The 18,458-nt window shown below is 52.6% G+C and overlaps 1 protein-coding gene and 1 pseudogene across 1 annotated transcript; both read left to right on the forward strand.

The window, feature by feature from the left end:
• Positions 1–383: 383 nt before the first annotated feature.
• LOC148776563 (uncharacterized) lies at positions 384–3,975 on the forward strand. Its single transcript, XM_088840201.1, has 3 exons — positions 384–2,868; positions 2,971–3,416; positions 3,678–3,975. Exons 1-3 carry the CDS (start codon positions 817–819, stop codon positions 3,973–3,975), a joined length of 2,796 nt encoding a protein of 931 aa, XP_088696327.1. The 5' UTR covers positions 384–816.
• A 2,673-nt stretch (positions 3,976–6,648) lies between these two features.
• On the forward strand, positions 6,649–16,665 carry LOC129563370 (protein 4.2-like; annotated as a pseudogene).
• Positions 16,666–18,458: the final 1,793 nt, after the last annotated feature.

The following is an 18,458-nucleotide window of genomic DNA, read 5'->3' on the forward strand; positions in this document are numbered from 1 at the left end:
AGATCAGAACCCAGTGCGGTAGGTGATCAACTCATGAACTGAGCAAAAGAAAACCTCTACAGGGTAGGATATAGGCTCATTATCGGTATGACACTTGGGGCTGATTGTCATCAGGAGTACAAGAAAAGAACAGTCATACATGAAGCATGTATGACCAGGAGGCACACAGCCCAGAGAAGGCTTGGTTCAAATCCTGGCTAAGCCATCACTCTCTGCACACCCTGAAGACCAGTCTAAAGTTGAACTGTTGTACCAAATTTCTAAAAAGACGTGAAGAGCCTTACCTGCCAGGAAGGGAGGTTGTGGGGGGCAGCATCCGGCCAGGTGAGGGCTCTGCATTCCCTGCCGGCTGGTGATGATGGCAGAGGAGCAGCAGTGGAGAAGGTGCTCCTGGTTCCAGGTCTCGCAGAGAAGCTGGGGAGGTCCCCATAGGTGCTGGACCACCCCCCGACAGGATGGGTGGCTCTTGCACTCAGCTTTGCACAGGCCTCTGAGACACAGGCAGGGAAGGGCTGACCGATACAAATGCAGGCACCAAGGGGGCTGCATGAGGAGGTGCTAGACAGGATGAGCTCTGGAGGAGGAGGCCCCCACAGTCCTTACCAGTCTTTGCATGGTGGCCCCTCTGGTGCCAAACACCTGCCGCCCACAGTGGGAAGTCTCAGCTGCTAGAGAGCCTGGGAGGGGTCATGCGCTGGGGCCCTGCCCTTTGCCCTGTAATTTGCCACACCCACGCGCGCGCAGCACAGTTTCTCTGTGACACGTATACCATGGACTCATCACAAAGGCCAGGCTGAGGACTCCCCCCTCCAGTGCATGCTTGACCACGAGAGGAGTCAGAAGCTAGGGAGGCACTCTCCCAGTTTCACACTCTATTCTCTGGCGTTTTGGTGTGCAATCAATACTGTATGGGCAACTACGCTCCTGAGTTCACTACCTGAGCTACCTGCTCAGGTGGTCAAGCCTGGGAAGCTGGTACCAACCAGTCACCTCCCACTTCCTTGCGCAAAGGAGAGAGAGGTGATGGGCCAAGAAGAGCCCAGGGAAGGCATGACAAAGGAGGAAGGCCACGCAGAGGCCGAAGGACAGGACGATGGTCTGTACCACAGTGGGGATGTGACAGCGACACCCAGGCCCCAGGAGACCAGCGGGGTCCTCACATCCCTGCAGTGCAGTCCTGAGCCTCCAAACCTCCTTCCGGTGCACCCAGAAGGCAGCTTCCGTGAGAAAGCCCAGGGGTCTCGGCTGAATTCCTCCGGAAGCCCCGCCATCTGCTCAGCCAGCACTGGTGGAGACGGCCAGCCTCCCTTGCAACCTGGGCCCCTGGCCACGGTGCTGTCTGCCCCAGGTCCGTGCTGCAACCTGCTGCCCGAGAGGCCAGTAGAGGTGCTGGGAGAAGACCACCGACCCAGCTCCCCAGAGTCACTGATTTCCGGGAAGGTGCTGCAGCATAAACAACCTTCAGACACCCCACGGAGAAGCTCTTCGCCCCTGGGATCTGCCAGCAGTAGGCACCCCGTCAAGCGGAAGACACCCGTGCCGCTTTTTCTGCCACTGCCGCCACTGCTGCCACCACTGCCACCACCGCTGCCTCTGCCGTGGGGTCGCAGCAACCTTCCCCCTCCTCCGAAGCTTCCAGGCATGACTCTCGCCAAAACCTGGGGCACCCTGAAACAAAGCATGCAGCGTCAGCGGAACAAAATCCTGAAAGATGCAAGGAAGGCCATGCGACGCCACAGTGTCCCTCCGCCTGCCCCAGGGACGACAGGCTCCCTGATTCCGGTCAGTCACACTTTGGCGGTCCCTCCTGCTACCAGCAACTTGGCCGACCGGAACTCCAGATTCCTCAATCTGGCTGGCCGTCCACCTTGCCTGACGACTTGTCTGGATCAGGGGGCAAGATACACAGCCCCCGTGTACTCTCACGCTGCTATTGCTGCACGTGCTCGTCTTCCTCCAGTTTGCAATCCCATTGTGGGAATGAACCTTAAGAAGGATGAAGGCACTCGGTGTTCAGTCAGAGCAGCACCCCCTTTTACTTCTGACCTCTCCAAACCACTGAGCACCCCAACCCTCTCCTTACCACCACCCTCCTACAGAACTGAATCCCCAACACCCATGTGTGTAGATCCTCCCCCTCCCTTATCCTTACTCACCCCTCTTCCAAACCCTCCCATCGCCCCCGCTGTTCTGACTGTGCAGCCCATCCCTGCTACTGCCGTCCCTTTTCCCACCACAGTCCCGGCATCTGGAAGTGTGACCTCCCCGTCTTCTTCAGATCCGGGCATCACAGCCATGGACACTACACCCCCTTCTAAAGCTATGATTTTTCGGTCTCCCCCAGGGATTGGGGTGCAGCAGACACACACTGCACCAGGCACGACACTCTCATTTATGCCCATGGTCTCCAGCCGCGCTGGGGCTCCGGCTGCCGTCTTCCCCGGGCCCTCATCTGGGGCTCCGGCTGTCGTCTTCCCCGGGCCCTCATCTGGGGCTCCGGCTGCCGTCTTCCCCGGGCCCCCACCTGGGGCTCCGGCTGCCGTCTTCCCCGGGCCCTCATCTGGGGCTCCGGCTGTCGTCTTCCCCGGGCCATCATCTGGGGCTCCGGCTGCCGTCTTCCCCGGGCCCCCATCTGGGGCTCCGGCTGCCGTGTTCCCCGGGCCATCATCTGGGGCTCCGGCTGCCGTCTTCCCCGGGCCCCCACCTGCGGCACCGGCTGCCGTCTTCCCCGGGCCCTCATCTGGGGCTCCGGCTGCCATCTTCCCCGGGCCCTCATCAGGGACTCCGGCTGCCTTCTCTGTTCTAACTGTGCAGCCCATCCCTGCTACTGCCGTCCCTTTTCCCACCACAGTCCCGGCATCTGGAAGTGTGACCTCCCCGTCTTCTTCAGATCCAGGCATCACAGCCATGGACACTACACCCCCTTCTAAAGCTATGATTTTTCGGTCTCCCCCAGGGATTGGGGTGCAGCAGACACACACTGCACCAGGCACGACACTCTCATTTGTGCCCATGGTCTCCAGCCGCGCTGGGGCTCCGGCTGCCGTCTTCCCCGGGCCCTCATCTGGGGCTCCGGCTGCCGTCTTCCCCGGGCCCCCGTCTGGGGCTCCGGCTGCCGTGTTCCCCGGGCCATCATCTGGGGCTCCGGCTGCCGTCTTCCCCGGGCCCCCACCTGGGGCACCGGCTGCCGTCTTCCCCGGGCCCCCACCTGCGGCTCCGGCTGCCGTCTTCCCCGGGCCCCCATCTGGGGCTCCGGCTGCCGTCTTCCCCGGGCCCCCACCTGGGGCACCGGCTGCCGTCTTCCCCGGGCCCCCACCTGCGGCTCCGGCTGCCGTCTTCCCCGGGCCCTCATCTGGGGCTCCGGCTGCCGTCTTCCCCGGGCCCCCATCTGGGGCTCCGGCTGCCGTCTTCCCCGGGCCCTCATCAGGGACTCCGGCTGCCTTCTCTGTTCTAACTGTGCAGCCCATCCCTGCTACTGCCGTCCCTTTTCCCACCACAGTCCCGGCATCTGGAAGTGTGACCTCCCCGTCTTCTTCAGATCCGGGCATCACAGCCATGGACACTACGCCCCCTTCTAAAGCTATGATTTTTCGGTCTCCCCCAGGGATTGGGGTGCAGCAGACACACACTGCACAGAGACCACGCACGACACTCTCATTTGTGCCCATGGTCTCCAGCCGCGCTGGGGCTCCGGCTGCCGTCTTCCCCGGGCCCTCATCTGGGGCTCCGGCTGTCGTCTTCCCCGGGCCCTCATCTGGGGCTCCGGCTGCCGTCTTCCCCGGGCCCCCACCTGGGGCTCCGGCTGCCGTCTTCCCCGGGCCCTCGTCTGGGGCTCCGGCTGCCGTGTTCCCCGGGCCCTCGTCTGGGGCTCCGGCTGCCGTGTTCCCCGGGCCCTCGTCTGGGGCTCCGGCTGCCGTCTTTCCCGGGCCCCCACCTGCGGCCTTGGGTCCTGGTTTCCCCAGGCCCACTATCTAGAACTCCAGCCTATGTCTTCCCCATCCCTCCCTCTTGGGTCCGGCCACTGTCTCCCCTGTCCCACCCCCCCATCTATGGCTTTGTGTCCTGTCTTCCCTCAACCCCCCATCTATGGCTTTGTGTCCTGTCTTCCCTCACCCCCCCCCCCATCTATGGCTTTGTGTCCTGTCTTCCCTCACATCCCCCCCCCCATCTAGGACTTTGGCTGTTTCCCTCAGTTCTCAAATTATGACTTTGGGTCCTGCCTCCCCCAGCCCCCCAACTATAGCTTCAGCCCCTGTTTCCCCCAACCCCCCATCCATGGCTTCAGCTCCTGTTTTCCCCAACCTCACATCTGTGGCTTCAGTTCCTTTTTCCCCAGCCCCACATCTATGGTTCAGCTCCTGTTTTCCCCAACCCCACATCTATGGCTTCAGCTCCTGTTTTCCCCAGCCCCCACCTATGGCTTTGGCAGTTATCTATGCTCCAGCAGATGGCATCGCGACAGATGCCAAACCAGTCTTTGACACAGATGCTATAGAAACCACACCTGCTCCTCAGACTGTTATTTTCCAGTCTACCTCTGACTCCAAGGAGAACCACTACCCATATCACGTGGCTGTTCTTGGTTGTGAGAACACAGCACCCAGTGGCAGCAATGCCTGGACCCAAGCCTCGACTTATTTACCTGTGGAGTTGGTCATCAGAGGTACCCACATTTCAAGTGAAGCTTGAAACCCAGAAACTTGGACTCAGAACTCACCCTTTAGCCCACATCTGGGGCCAACAATAGGAAGAAGCCTAACAAGTCTATTCCACTGGGAAACCCATTAGCCCTAGCACAAGATAAAAAGCTAACCTCTTCTGCAGTCCAGCTACCCAGAAGAAGCATAATGGATTCAGGTTTGCCAGATCCCCTGTCTGAGACCACCACCATCAACATGCAGCCAGCCTTTGTGTACAACTCAGATATTTTCCCCAGGTATGTATCTGCTACTACTGGTTTTGGAGAGGATACCACAGTGCCTGGTACTGGACACTGGTACTTGTCCCTTCACACAAATTTCTCCTCTATGGTGATGGGATTTGTAACTGTAGCTTTTCTACACTCAGGTGGCTCCTGAGTGCAGCGATGGGAAGTGGTAACACCCCGACCTCTAACCTCTAACCATAAGGATGGCAGTGTCCCCTGCCATCACTCTACCACCTGGATTCGGCTCAGGTAGACCCCAGGCATTTGGATTCAAGTTAGAACCAGATATGTGCCCAGATGCTGGGAGGGCGGCTTGCCCTTCCTACTGCAGCAGCCATGCTGCACTGAGATGCCCCCAGGTGATCTGGCCCACAGTAGGAACACTAATGGTGCTGGGTGCCCCACACAGTTCTGTCCAAAAGTTAGGTGGGCCAGATGCTTCTGAATAAGTGAGGCCTAGGGCATTCACACCAACCCCAAAACTCCCACCAGCCATAGAGGCTGCAGGTCCCATCAACAGTGGGCCTGATGTGGTACTGCAGACAGCAAGCTACCGTCTCCAGTCCTCTGCCAGAGCTGCCCCCGTCTAGGGCCCCAGAAGTTTTTTACTCACGAATGGTCCCCTCCTCCCAGAGTGCAGGGGACAGTCCCTGGAGGAGGGTCTGAGTGAGGAGGGGCAGACAGTAGCATCCAGCGGGGAGAGAAATGACAGGAAGGGGTCCTCCCTCAGGTCACAAGCCAGCGAGGACTAAAACTGACCTGGGTTTCCTTGAGACCTCCCTCTCCCTGCCTCCTCACCCCCAGCCCTGGCAGGTAGCTTAGGTCCCTGGGAAGAAGGGGGTCAGTTCCATCTTACCTGTGGTTTGGGGATAAGGCAGTCAAAGGAACTTGTTTTCATTTCTAAATTATTCCCATGAAGGTGGCCTGGTCCTTTCCTATTGTCCTTCAAAAGTTCTCTCACAGGAGTAATGTGTTCTCTCTTTCCTCATGTGGCTCAACCCTCTCCTCTGAGGAGGTGGTGAGGGACAGCGCTAGCCTGCGAGGAGGAGGAAACGTGGGCCTCAAGGCCCCAGGTGCAAACACTCGAAGAATCAGGGCCAGGCAGACCAAGGAACAGTGAAAGCCTCCAGCGAGGGGCAGCCCTCCTGCTGCTCTCGTGTCCTGAGTTTCATTTGCCACTATGGGCTTCCCTGGGGGCTCACAGAGTAAAGAATCTGCCTGCAATGCGGGAGACCTGGGTTCGATCCAGGTTTCAACCCCTGGGTCAGGAAGATCCCCTGGAGAAGGGAATGACAACCCACTCCAGTATTCTTGCCTGCAGAATCCCATGGACAAAGGAGCCTGGGGGGCTACAGTCCATGGGGTCACAAGAATCGGACACGACTGAGCGACTAACACTTTCATTTTCATGGCTCACGAACCCCTGCTTCTGAAGGACTTGTTACAAATGTTTCCCAGACACCATCCCAGTGGGTGAGGGTGGAGCCCAGGAACATGCAGGTTTAACAAGTTCCAGGTGATTTCCATACAGGTGATCTGTTCACCATGCCTGGAGAACTTTGATGAGCCCTTGCTACGGGCGTACTAAGTCACTTCAGTTGTGTCCGGTTCTTTGCGACCCTATAGCCCACCAAGCTCCTCTGTCCGTGGGATTCTCCAGGCAATACTGGAGTGGGTTTCCATGCCCTCCTCAAGGGGATCTTCCCCACCCGGGGATTGAACACATGTTTCTTTCAACTCCTGCATTGGCAGGCGGGATCTTTACCATTAGCGCCACCTGAGAAGCCGGAGCCCTCCCTACTCACCCCCATAAACATCCACACATTTCCCCAAACAGCTGCACGTTCTTAAGGAGAAGTTCGTCCTGCTCACTGCGAAGATCCAGACTATGGAGGAAAGGGCCTTGCTGAACAAGCGCCGGGACAGTGCGCCCATCCTGCGACAGAGGGTCACTGGTCATGGGAGGCCCATGTACGAGGGTCAGGCCTGGGTGTTGGCAGCTGCTGCTTGCACAGGTACAGAGCAGACTTGCCTGCCACACCCAGGCAAGTCACCTTGGCTACCGCACAGAGTGTCTGCCTTGCTTCTTGCATTGCCCGGTCCCCCCTGCCCCGTGACATCTCCAAAAGCAGCCACTGCCTCCACTCCGCAGCATCCCCCACCTCCACCACACCTGTGCCTGCTTCCCATGCGCCATCTGGCCAAGACGGCTTTTCCCCAGCCACTCCTCCCAACCAACTTCTGCTCCTTTTCCCAGATTCAGCAAAGCTGGGCCCATCTGGCGAGCTCTGCTCCCAAACTCCCCAAAGCTCCTGCCTGCCTCTGCCCCGGAAAAGCCAGTCCCAGCGCTCTGTTGAAGCCCCCCGCTGTCCACTCCACCTGCTGTGTATCTTGTCTGTTTCTCATTACTTGGCCTGCACGTAGCCTAGGTCGGGCGGGTGTCAGCTCCCGTGCCCCTTCTTTCCACAATGTCACCTGGCATTTAGGACCATGAAAGTGCCCGGTGTCCAGAGGAGACACTGAGAACGCTAGCCATAGACCCCATCCCCCGCGTCCCAGGCCTCTCTGGTGCCCTGACCCTCTGCCCGCTTGCCCGCAGTGCTGCGAGGCCTGGGAATCCCTGCCCGTGTCGTGACCGCCTTCACCTCCGCCCAGGGCACCGGCGGGGGCCTGCTGGTAGACGAGTACTACAACGAGGAGAGGCGGCGGAATGGAGAAGGCAACAGAGGCAGAGCCTGGTGAGAAGCCCAAAGGGGATGCCTGACGTCCCAGACCTGAAAGGGCTCCAAACCCGCAGGCTCTCATCCACGGGAACTCCCCGCCCCAAGCAGCCCTGCTTTGAATAGGCCTTCCGGATTCTGGAAGGCAGGATTCCGAAGGTCAGGGTGAATGTGAGATGCACGCCCCTTCCTGGGAGTGTTGGAACCACTCGTCCGCAGTGTCCTCCCAGCCGCTCAGTATCAGCTCTGTCATCTCCAGGGCTGCTTCCGGACTCCCCCCCCCCCCCAACTTGTATTGTTCCCTTTGCTTCAGGATCTTCCAGACTTCCACGGAGTGCTGGATGGCCCGGCCTGCTCTGCCTGAGGGTTATGACGGATGGCAGATTCTATACCCAAGTGCTCTTAAAGGAGGTGAAGGTAAAGCCTGGGGTGGGCCTAGGACCCCTGGGTTACACAGCGCTGCAAGAGTACAGGGAGTCCCTTGGAGAGGAAGCAGGGGCAGCAGGTGTTCCATAGTGGGTCTGCAGCCCCTAAAACAGAAGGGGTGGCAGGACTGATGGTGAGCAGTGGGATGCCGGCCCAAGGCCCCCCAGGAACAGAACAGTCACAGAGCCAGGCACGCAGGAAGTGCTCAACAAAGGCAGCCTGCTCCTGTCATGTCTGCGCTCAAGCTGGCTTAGGAGCTCCCATGTCCTCTGTAACTCTGAGGTCTCGTCCAGCTTCTGAGAGGGCGCCTGCCATAGACCATGACCAAAAAGCTTTGTCACTACAAGTGAGCCTCACCTCCTCTGTGCCCTCAGAAACCCTGCCTAGTGCCCACCTCTGACCTTGATTCCAGCAGAGGGGCAACAGGGCGTTAGGATGGGGACAGAGGTTTGGCTGCTCTGACCGAAGCCAAGGTCTGGCTGTGGTTCCTCTCACTCACTGACGTTTCTCTCCCTCAGTCCTGGAGGCCTGTGATCTGGTCCCAGTCAGAGCGGTCAAGGAGGGGATAGTGCAGCTGAGCCTGCAGCAGCAGACATTTTTGCCTCCATAAATGCCTCATGTGTGGTCTGGAGGTGCCGTGAGGACGGGACCCTGGAGTTGACTGACTGCAACCCTAAGGATTTTGGCAATAATAGCACCGAGAATGTGGACGGTGACCGCCGTGAGGACATCACACAGAACTACAAGTATCCTGAAGGTACCAGGCAGTGGGGGTCCTCTCAGGTGGCTCAGAGGTAAAGAATCTGCCCACCAATGCAGGAGATGCCAGTTCGATCCCTGGGTCGGGAAGATCCCCTGGAGTAGGAAATGGCAACCCACTCGTTTTCTTGCCCAGAAAAATCCCTTGGACAGACTGAACGGATGCAGTCTGTGGGATTGCAAAGGGTTGGAGACGACTGAAGCAATTTAGTATGCACGCACCAGGTGGAAGAGGGCCCCAAACAGCAACAGAGGGAAAGGAATGGGCCAGACACATGCAGGTCAGGGAGACGTGCTGTCCGCTCCCCATCACATAAAACAGGACTGCTCAACCTTGTTTGACTTTACTCACATTTTGGACCAGATATCTTTGCTCTCTGGGAGGCTGTGCGACCTGGGACATTCAGAAGCCTTCCTGGTCTCTCTCCTCTAGATGCCAGCCCCTCCTCAACCAGCACCACCAGTTGTGACAACCAGAAATGTCTCCTGACATTTCCAAATGTCCCCTGGGGGCAAAATTGTCCCCAGCTGAGAACTACTGCTATAGAACAGAATACTTAATACCAAGCCCAGGTGACTTCCCTGGTGGTCCAGTGGTTAAGACTCTGCACTTCTACTGCAGGGGGTTAATCCCTGGTTGGGAAGCTAAGATCCCATATGTCACATGTGGCATGGCCAAAGACAAAAGAAAAACCAAGCCCAGCTGCCAGGAAATATTCTCTGTCTCCTGCGGTATTCCAACACTCCCCACCCTCCCTGTGGATTCCCCTCCACATTAGTTATTAGAGTGCCCCGCGGCCCTGGCCTCCCATTTGTCCAAACAAGAAGGCCTGCACTGTTCTTGAGCCGCCCAATGGCACCCTCACCCCCATCTCCTCATCTCCTTCCCCATTGCCTGCAGGTCACTCAGGGCCTCATCATCTCTTTTCTAGAGGATTATAGTAGCCTCCTAACTGGACCCCTGCCTCCAGTTTCCCCATCATTATTCCATCTCTAACTTACAGTTTCCAGAGTGAGCTTCCCAGGACACAGATATGTTTATGTGACAGAATATTCCTGCTCCAGAATATTCCATGGCCTCCATTTCCCTTGGAATAAGTCCAAACTCCCTCACTTAGGAAAATACAAGTTCCTGCAACTTGGGCAAAAACTAGCTTTCCCACCGTTCAAGGGGCAAATTCACAGTCCTTGAAGAACTTGACCCCTGAGTGACTTGGAAGAGACACACTGTATCTGTGGTGAGTTTGTCTAACACAAACCTTTCTTTTAACTACACGTGGCGCAAGAGGTTTGCAAGGCTCTTGTGGCCTTGGGCAATTTGAGCAGTAGTGGGTCAATGAACCTTAATCCTGAGCTTTTATTAGAAGAGTCTATACGTGCTGGGTAAGAGGCCTGCTTTGTTTATTCCATTCTTCAGGATCTTCTCAAGAAAAAGTGGTGCTGGAGGAAGTCCAGAAATACGTAATGAAACACAAGAAAGATGGTGCCATCTATCCTCCTTGTTGTGAGACTGATGATCCTCTACATCTCTTTTTGAAAGCACCGAGTTCCCTAGCCCTGGGAAAGAATGTAGAGTTCTCTGTGAACTTGTTAAAGCCCAGGGACCAGGAGAAGGAAGTGTAGCTGGCAGTTGGGCTGCAGGCAGTGTACTACAATGGCGTCCTTGCTGCCAAGCTCTGGAGGAAGAAGTCTGTCCTTACACTCAGTGCCAACTCAGGTAACGCTCTGGGGCCCCTTCCCAACACTCTACACACCCAGCTCCCACCTGTATGGCAGCAGCCATCCAGCAACCCCTGCAGATTTGAAGACATGGTTTCTAGTTCCTGAAGGGCTCGCTCGCTCTCTGTCTCATTCACTACATATTTACTGAGCTTCCCACAGGAAAAACAAAACCCACAATTCTGATTGTAGTCGTCTGAGTCAACAGACTGTGGAGCAGGGTAAGAAGTGTTTGACGAAGTAAGCACCGTACAATGGTGGATTAGCATCTCTCCCAGGCAGGAGCAGGCTGCCCCCAGGTAAATCAGGCTGCCCTGGGTCTTGAAGGATGAGTAAGGCAGTGTCAGACAGAGAAGTGAGTCATGGGCTTTCCAGGCAGAAGGGACATATGCCCAGGTTCTTCCTCCTCCTTGAGAATCTTATGTAATTGATCTGGAGCCGGATCCAGGCACTGGACTTTTTTCAGAGCTCCCTGTGTTATTCTAGGGTTGAAATTCTCTGGACTAGAGCAGCTAGTTCTGCTCTAGTTCTCATGGAAAAGTTCTCCAACTTTGCTGCATGTAAGAACCAACTGGGGGAAGTTTGATGCTCACCTTGCACCCCAGACCAATTAAGTCAGAAACTCCACAATTTGACCCAAACATCAAAAATATTGTGAAGTCCCTGGGTGACTCCAATGTGCAGGCAAGAGAATCAGTGGAATAGAGCTTGTTTACATGATTGCAGCTCCCTCCTGACTGGTCCCCCTGCCTCCAGTCTTTCCACCCTGTTCCCTTTCCAAGAGTGGGAGGAGTGGAGTGGGGGAGTTGCGTGAGAGCCAGACTGGGCCAGATCTTGAAGTGGCTTGTAGATGCTGCTCAAGAGTTGGGTTTTATTCTCTGGGCAATGCGGAGCTGGTAAAAGGTTTTAACCAGAGGAGTCAATGGGATTAGAAATTCATTTTTGAAAAAGAACTTTTGGTAGAATGGAATGGAAGGGGTCATATTAGAGTCATGTATCTCAGCCTTGTCTGTATGTTGAATCACCTGGAGAATTTTAAATATACTGATTCTTAGGTTTCTCGGTCGGAGTCTGTTTTAATTGACTTGGGGTGTGGCTTGGCATTGGGAATTTTTAAAGCTTCCCATATGATTCTAATGTGTATCTAATGTGTATCCAACAACCACAGATTAAAGTTGGAAGGTTTTGAAAAAATCGAAGGACAAAGTAAACTAGCAAAACTTTTCAAATGAAGTCATATTATAGAAGTGGGCTAGATTGAACTTGGGTATGCGGCTAGAAGGTGCTTCCAGTTTGGATGAGCCTCTAAAGTAGGGCCAATGGGAAAGAACAGGTTTGGGGAGAAAGATGACGCGTTCTGTTTGTTGCGTGTTGGGTTTGAAATCCCAGAAGACATCTGAGCTGTGATGGACAGTAGGCAGCTGGAAACCTAAACCTGGTATTTTGGATAAAGTCCTGGATGGGGGCAGGGGCGAGTGGGGAAGGGCTGAGAAAATGAGAGGGTGAGGAGGAAACCCAGGCAGCACCAGCGTGCAGGCAGCAGACAGGGAGACCTAGAGTGGGAGACTAAGTCAGAGAGGAGGAGGGGGAGCCCAGCACGGCCAGCGGAGGGGCTGGGAGAGGTCAAGGCGGGGAAGCCTCTACTGACAGGGAGGTCGGTGGAGAAGCAGTAGGATCCTGGGGCTTAAACTGACCGAGAGCTGAGGAGGTGAGACAAGGTACGCAGTCTTTTCTGGAAGAACGGATGGAAAAAGAAGAGAGGCTGGGTGGCAGACGGGGACACTCGGGAGAGGGAAGGTGTTCTTTCTTTTAAGATGACAGAGAGCAGAACCTGCTTATATGCTGAAGAAGAATTAATAGAGAGAAAAAGACAAAGCCTCAGGAGAGATGGGTTATAATCGATGGTGCAACCTCTGAGGAAATGAGACACAACTAGAATAATTATAGCTCACATTTATTGAGCACTTATTTTCGGCAAACACGATGTTAAGTGTTCTGTATGCATTATCTCATTTATCCTCATAATGACCTTATGAGGCAGGAACCATTATCATCCCACTTTACAGATGAGGAGACCAAGACACAGAAAGTTAAATAAAGTGCCCACAGTCACACAGCTAAGCAGCGGTGGGGTTGGGATGGAGCACTGATCTAAAAAGCAGAGGACAGGATCTGCGCACAGAGCGGGGCCGCGCCCTGGAGGCAGTGGCGAGGAGGGAAGCTGGCTTCCTTTTCTCTGCAAACGGGAAAGAACAGAAGCAGAGAAGGGGAGGGGACCAAGCAAGCGTATATCCAGCCATGACTGGGTGGCAGGTCTGAGGCCAGCACTTAACAACTGCCTCATGAACCAGAAGCCACCCCGCCAGGTAGGTGTCACTACTAGACAAGGGGACTGAGGCTCCACTTGTCGTCCACAGGGCCCTTTCCAGAGCCCTGTGGAGGTGGTCTGCCAGGAGTGTTGTGCCCATGGTGCTGATGCTGGTCTTGGATGGGTTGCTCGTTGTTTTATTTTGGCTGCCCCTGGTCTTAGTTGCGGCATGCGGGCTCTTGGTGGTGGAATGTGGGAATTGTTGTTTCCTGACTGGGGGTTGAACCTGGACCCCCTGCCTTGGGACCACGGAGTCCTAACCACTGGACCGCCAGCCAAGTCCTTTTGGGTGGGTTCTTGAGCGAGTTCCTTCTGAAATTGCTGTGAGGAAGAAGGCATCTTTCTGGCGTCAGTGAGGCCCTGATTCCTGGGAGTCATGTGTGAAACCACTGCTTGTCTCTGGGGCACTCCTGGTCCCTGACTCCCCCTGTTACGTGTTTCAGCTAAGAAAATCTCTACATCCCTGTTCAACTCCAATTTTGAACAAAGCCTGCCAGAGAATAGCTTCCTCAGACTCACTGCCATGGCAACGCACTCCAGCCTTACCTGCTTCGCCCAGCAAGACATCACCATTTGCAGAGCACACCTTGCCATCGAGGTAGGCACCGGTCCTTCCCCAAATCGCTGTGTTTGCTGCTCTTCAGAAAGAACAGAGCCCCTCAAGCTTCAGAGCAGGTGACCGTGCTGAAGAAACTATCAGGAAATGCTGGGTTGAGAGCTCCTTCTCTTGAAAGAGATGATTTCTTATAGATGATACTAAGATTTGAATCTTTCCACTTTAAGTAAAGGTTTCTAAAATCGGAGTCTTCTCAGTGGCTGCCTCCAAACTTACAAAGATAATAGCCTACGGTCATTTAGCACTTTATACAATACCAGTGTATTTTCACGTTTTACTTCTTTGAATACAACAGCCCTGGGAGGTGAACTCTTACCGTTATTCAGATGAGGAAAGCATCATGCCTACAAATCTTAAAAATGGCCTGTCTTAGAGGCTTAGGGCTCTTAGTCCAGTCCTCTTTCCACATGTGTACTCGGACCAAAATGAATGTGACTTGGTCTCTGCCCTGGAGGGGGTTACAGTTGGGCAAGGGTGCCACCACATGTGGTCTTCTATGTAACAGCTTTCAGAGGAGCAAAGTCACTCTGGCACAAGTGAAGTAAAGAGGCCTATTTCCGGCTGGGGGTTTGGGAAAACCTCATGGAGAAGGTGGCATTTGTGTCAGGCTTTGAACAATAGGTGAGCTTTCAGTGCAGAGGAGGGAGAAGGCCATTGCAGATGGAAGACTGAGTAAAGAGGCCCAAAGGAAGGGAGCCTGAGGGCTGTGCTGGGGCTGGGAAACTGTCCACAGAGGCTAGGGTGGAGTCGGGTAGGACAGATGAGCCCGGGATAGATTGGGGTTAGATTTTGACAGGCTCTGAAGGCCAATCAAAGCTGAATTCTGAAGACAATGCGAAACCTTCCAAGGTTTCCAAGTGAAGGAAAGGCACCATCAGTGTTGTCAGTGATGGATCAAGGCTGAGAGTACATTCAGAAGACCACGTAGAGGGGAGGGAAGTCAGCAGTTGAGTTTAGGTGAGGATGGTAGAGATAGGAGAATAACCAAGAAAGGGTTCAGGACGGTAGCCAGGAGGGGAAGGCGTGACTACAGCTCTGTGCTCTTGGGATCCCCCATAGATGCCAGAGACAGCAGAGCAACATCAGCCCCTGATGGCCTTGGTCAGCATCCATAAGCCCCTCGATGTTCCCTTGGAAGACTGTGTGGTCTCCATCTTCGGAAGGGGGCTCATTCACAGAGAAGAGCTACAGGTAAGAGACCACAAGCTTCTCCTCCCACAGAAGTGTCTCACCCTGTCAGGAAGGCGAGAACCTGGGCTTCCCTGGTGGCTCAAATAGTAAAGAATGGCAGGAACCCAGGACTGATGACACTCTGTTTGCTATGTGCATGAGGACAGAGCAAATACCTGCCAGAGTTGAACTAAAAGATCAGGGCCTCTCTCACCCTGGGGCCACCAATGTTTACTGGGTACAGGAGAGAGGGGGGCTCTGTGCCCCTTGGGCACCTGATGCTGGCTGAGGCCCTGGTCATGCAGAGAGGGCCTGGGGATTCCTGATGAACGCAGGTGAGGGGGTTAGGGAACATCACAGGCAGGAGCTGCACTCTACCAGTGAGAACACAGCACAGAATTTCATTTCCACATCCCTTTACTCCTATTCCCTACTCCCATTCTCTCAGATCCTTGTCTTAGTACGTGTACAATGTGTACTGTTGCTTCTCGAGCCTGTATTTTTAAACTATATAAATGTCAGGTCTAATTCATTTCACTCAGAACAGTTTTTCACTCACCCACAGGTCGTCCATTGCTTCTGTTACAAATTACTCCGTCACGTATACCCCTGCTTCCCACCACACCACTCCACAGTGCCTCCAACTCTCAGACACCGCAAGTACACACATTCCCTTATACACCTGCTTGAAACTTTGTGTGTCGGGGGGTAAATACACAGGAATGGAGTTGCTGAGACATGGGATAAGACCTGGTTTGACCACATGCTACCAGATTGGTTTGTAGAATAGCTGCAGTTCCCTCCAGCAGTACTTGACAGCTTCTATATTCTTACCATTCCTCCATTCTTGGCAATACGCAGTTTTCTCTTTTAATCCAGTCTAACAGGAATAAAATAACATCTCATCATTGTTTTAATTTGCACCTCTTCATGTTTATTAGCCTTTTCCATTTCCTCCTCTGTATAGTTCCTTAACTTTGCCCACTTTTTTTGCCGTTCCTTTTTTCCTTGTTGATCTGTGGGTATATATATACACACATATATTCATACACACAAACCCTGTATAATCTAGGTTATTAGCACCTTGTTGGCTTTAGATGTTGCAAGTATCTCTGTTAATCATTGCTCCTTCTCTCGTCAGGTCCACAGCATCCTCCACTAAACACACACATACAGTTGAGAGTTCACGACGCCTATTCCTACAACCCCGAGGTCCCTGACAGGTTGTGTGGTTGTTGAGCCACCACCTCAGCCTCAAGAAACTCAGTCAGTCACTCTTGGCCATAAGTTGACGGAAGGACTGCCAGCATTTAACCAGACTTCTGTGGTCTCCCAGATAGATTGTAAGATAAAGCTTCTCAAAAGAAATCTGCACTATGTGCTCGGTCACCATATGAAGGTCCACAGGTAGACAAGAAAGCTGCTGATAGGCCTCCAAACAGCAGCTGCCAGCATCCTGACATCTCAGTATGCCCACTACACCCGCTGCAGTTAGCAACGAGGATTCTAAACCCATAGTTTTCACAAGCCTACTATTACCAAGAATGGGACCAGACTGAAGTCACAGGTGATGACACAACAGATGCAACCTGGAAGCCCTTGGAATAGGATGTTTCTCTTCTCAACCATACAGCTGCTCACCATGGAGGCTCCTGCCTTCCACCCCCTTCCAACCTCCTCTGTTTTAACAGCTGGGTACTTACATGTTTATTTCTTCAGGGTCTGTAAGCAGGTAAGCATCAGATTCACTGGGACCAGCAAAGGAATGGCCCTGAGACAGAACTAGGACGTTTCTTTTCTTCTATTTCAGAGTGAATTCGGTGCAGCCCAGAAACACTTTGAGCACCCAACTCGAGTTCATGCCAATGAAGGTGGGGCACCAGAGGCTCACTGTGGAAATGGACTGCAACATGTTCCAGAACCTAACCAACTTCCGAACTGTCACGGTGGTAGCCCCTGAGCCTCCAGCTTAAACTTCCAGCTCCCGCATCACGTTCCCCAACCACCTCCTCAATCTACAATCTAAAACCAAGCATGCTGGGAAGAGAAACTTTGCTTATCAGACAAATGATTCTCTGCTCAGGTTAAGCAGGAAAGGACCAAGAACAAAACCAGATTCCCCGCCTCAAAAAAACTTATAGTCTCAGAAATCAACAGAAAAAACACTCATTTCTGTCACCCCAGCTCAAGGCATCTATGAAGACTAGTTGTCTTAAAATAGAAACTATTGGGCTCGAGGAATTTTTTTAAAAAGCCTTTATAAAGGTATTCAGATAATTAAGATTTTTTTTGAGTTCAGGGTTTTTCATAACCATTTACTAATTCATCAATACATACATTAATTTATAGGTAAGGAAAATAACCTAACATTTAAAGCACTCTTGTATTTCTGATGAAATGGGACAATATTAAATAAAAATATGATTTTTAGACAATCCTGATTATACTGGTCAATGCCATCCCTGACCATTATCCTTAAAGATCCAAAGATGACTAAAGAAAGTTATAAAATACACAGCATAAGACCTGAGTGGAGAATGATCTTCAGTATTTAGCTATGGATAAGTCCTTATTAGAGTTGAATATTATAAAAACGTAAATATTCCACAATTAAGTGTCATGTTAAAAACATGAATTTGGTCCAGTAGAGAAATATGCAGTTATTAAGTATAAAGAAAATAGGACCTATAAAAAAAACTGGACTCCTTTTGTACAAAGTTAACATTTGTTTCATTGTTTCCATTTTTTTGCTTTGATACTCTCAGTTTTAGTTCCTTTTCCTTGGAATACTTGTGAACAAGTACAGAATGGCACTTTATTAAAGTAAAGTAAAACTCCTGACTCAAAGAATTTCAGCCTCAAGTACACAGTATTCTCTCAAAAGAACGGATGCTGGTCTTGCAGGCTACTATGCTAAGTGAAATAAGTCAGACAGAGAAAGATAAACACTGTATGATATCACTTACATGTGGAATCTAAAAAATATAACAAATTAGTGAACATTACAAAAAAGAAGGGGTGGTGGGAATAAAACACAGGACAGCGACTGTTGCTGAGTGCACCTAGAGAGACCATGGGGATGTCAGATGGGCTGATGTGATGAAGAACATCTACACAAGACAAAGGACGCCCAGAAGAAGTGCGGAGACCTGTAGGACAGGCATGAGGCCTTGTCAGGTATAGCACTGTATACCCTGCTTTCTAAGATGTTACTTTCCAGGTTTACCTTGCTTTCCAATACATGATCTTCCAGACTGATGCAAAAATATAATTAACCGGTGATGGTTTTGCAAAAGGATTAACTGAAGAGGCCCTTAATACTACATAAACTCTATAATCTTATACATTCAAAATTTTTTGATTTATAAAAATTTTGTACTTACATTTGGGGACAGGCAATACAAAACAGAGAACAATATAAATATGTATAAGGAAAATAAGTCTGTTCAATACAGTGAACACACCTAACAACTGAGCTTGTTGACCTAAAATATGAAACAGCCAGTTATTTTACCAGCAAAACGGGTTTATTCGGGAACAACAAACAACTGCAATTAGGGTCAAGCCAGCGACAGTAAAAACCACAGCCAAGTTCCACAAAGGAAGGAAGCAAAGGGAGGAAGTTGGGAGCAGTTGTTTGGAACAAAATTTCATGGAGGAAAGCGAGAGTTCAGGGTGATGAGGGGTTCTCATTAGCTTAGTAGCTAGGGTCAGTTTCCTGAAGGAGATAAAATGTACACCAGTCCTGTCTAT

Source organism: Moschus berezovskii, chromosome 9 (assembly GCF_049115385.1).
Source record: "Moschus berezovskii isolate FMDL1 chromosome 9, NW_MosBer_1.0, whole genome shotgun sequence".
NCBI classification, from domain to species: Eukaryota; Metazoa; Chordata; class Mammalia; order Artiodactyla; family Moschidae; genus Moschus; species Moschus berezovskii.

Excerpts from the sequence above, each read along its gene's own strand:
- LOC148776563 (XM_088840201.1), top strand. The coding sequence starts at position 817 with ATGCTTGACCACGAGAGGAGTCAGAAGCTAGGGAGGCACTCTCCCAGT. Across the intron at positions 2,869-2,970 it reads CAGTCCCGGCATCTGGAAGT|CAGACACACACTGCACCAGG; the intron begins GTGACCTCCCCG and ends ATTGGGGTGCAG. Across the intron at positions 3,417-3,677 it reads CCGGCTGCCGTCTTCCCCGG|CCGCGCTGGGGCTCCGGCTG; the intron begins GCCCTCATCAGG and ends CATGGTCTCCAG.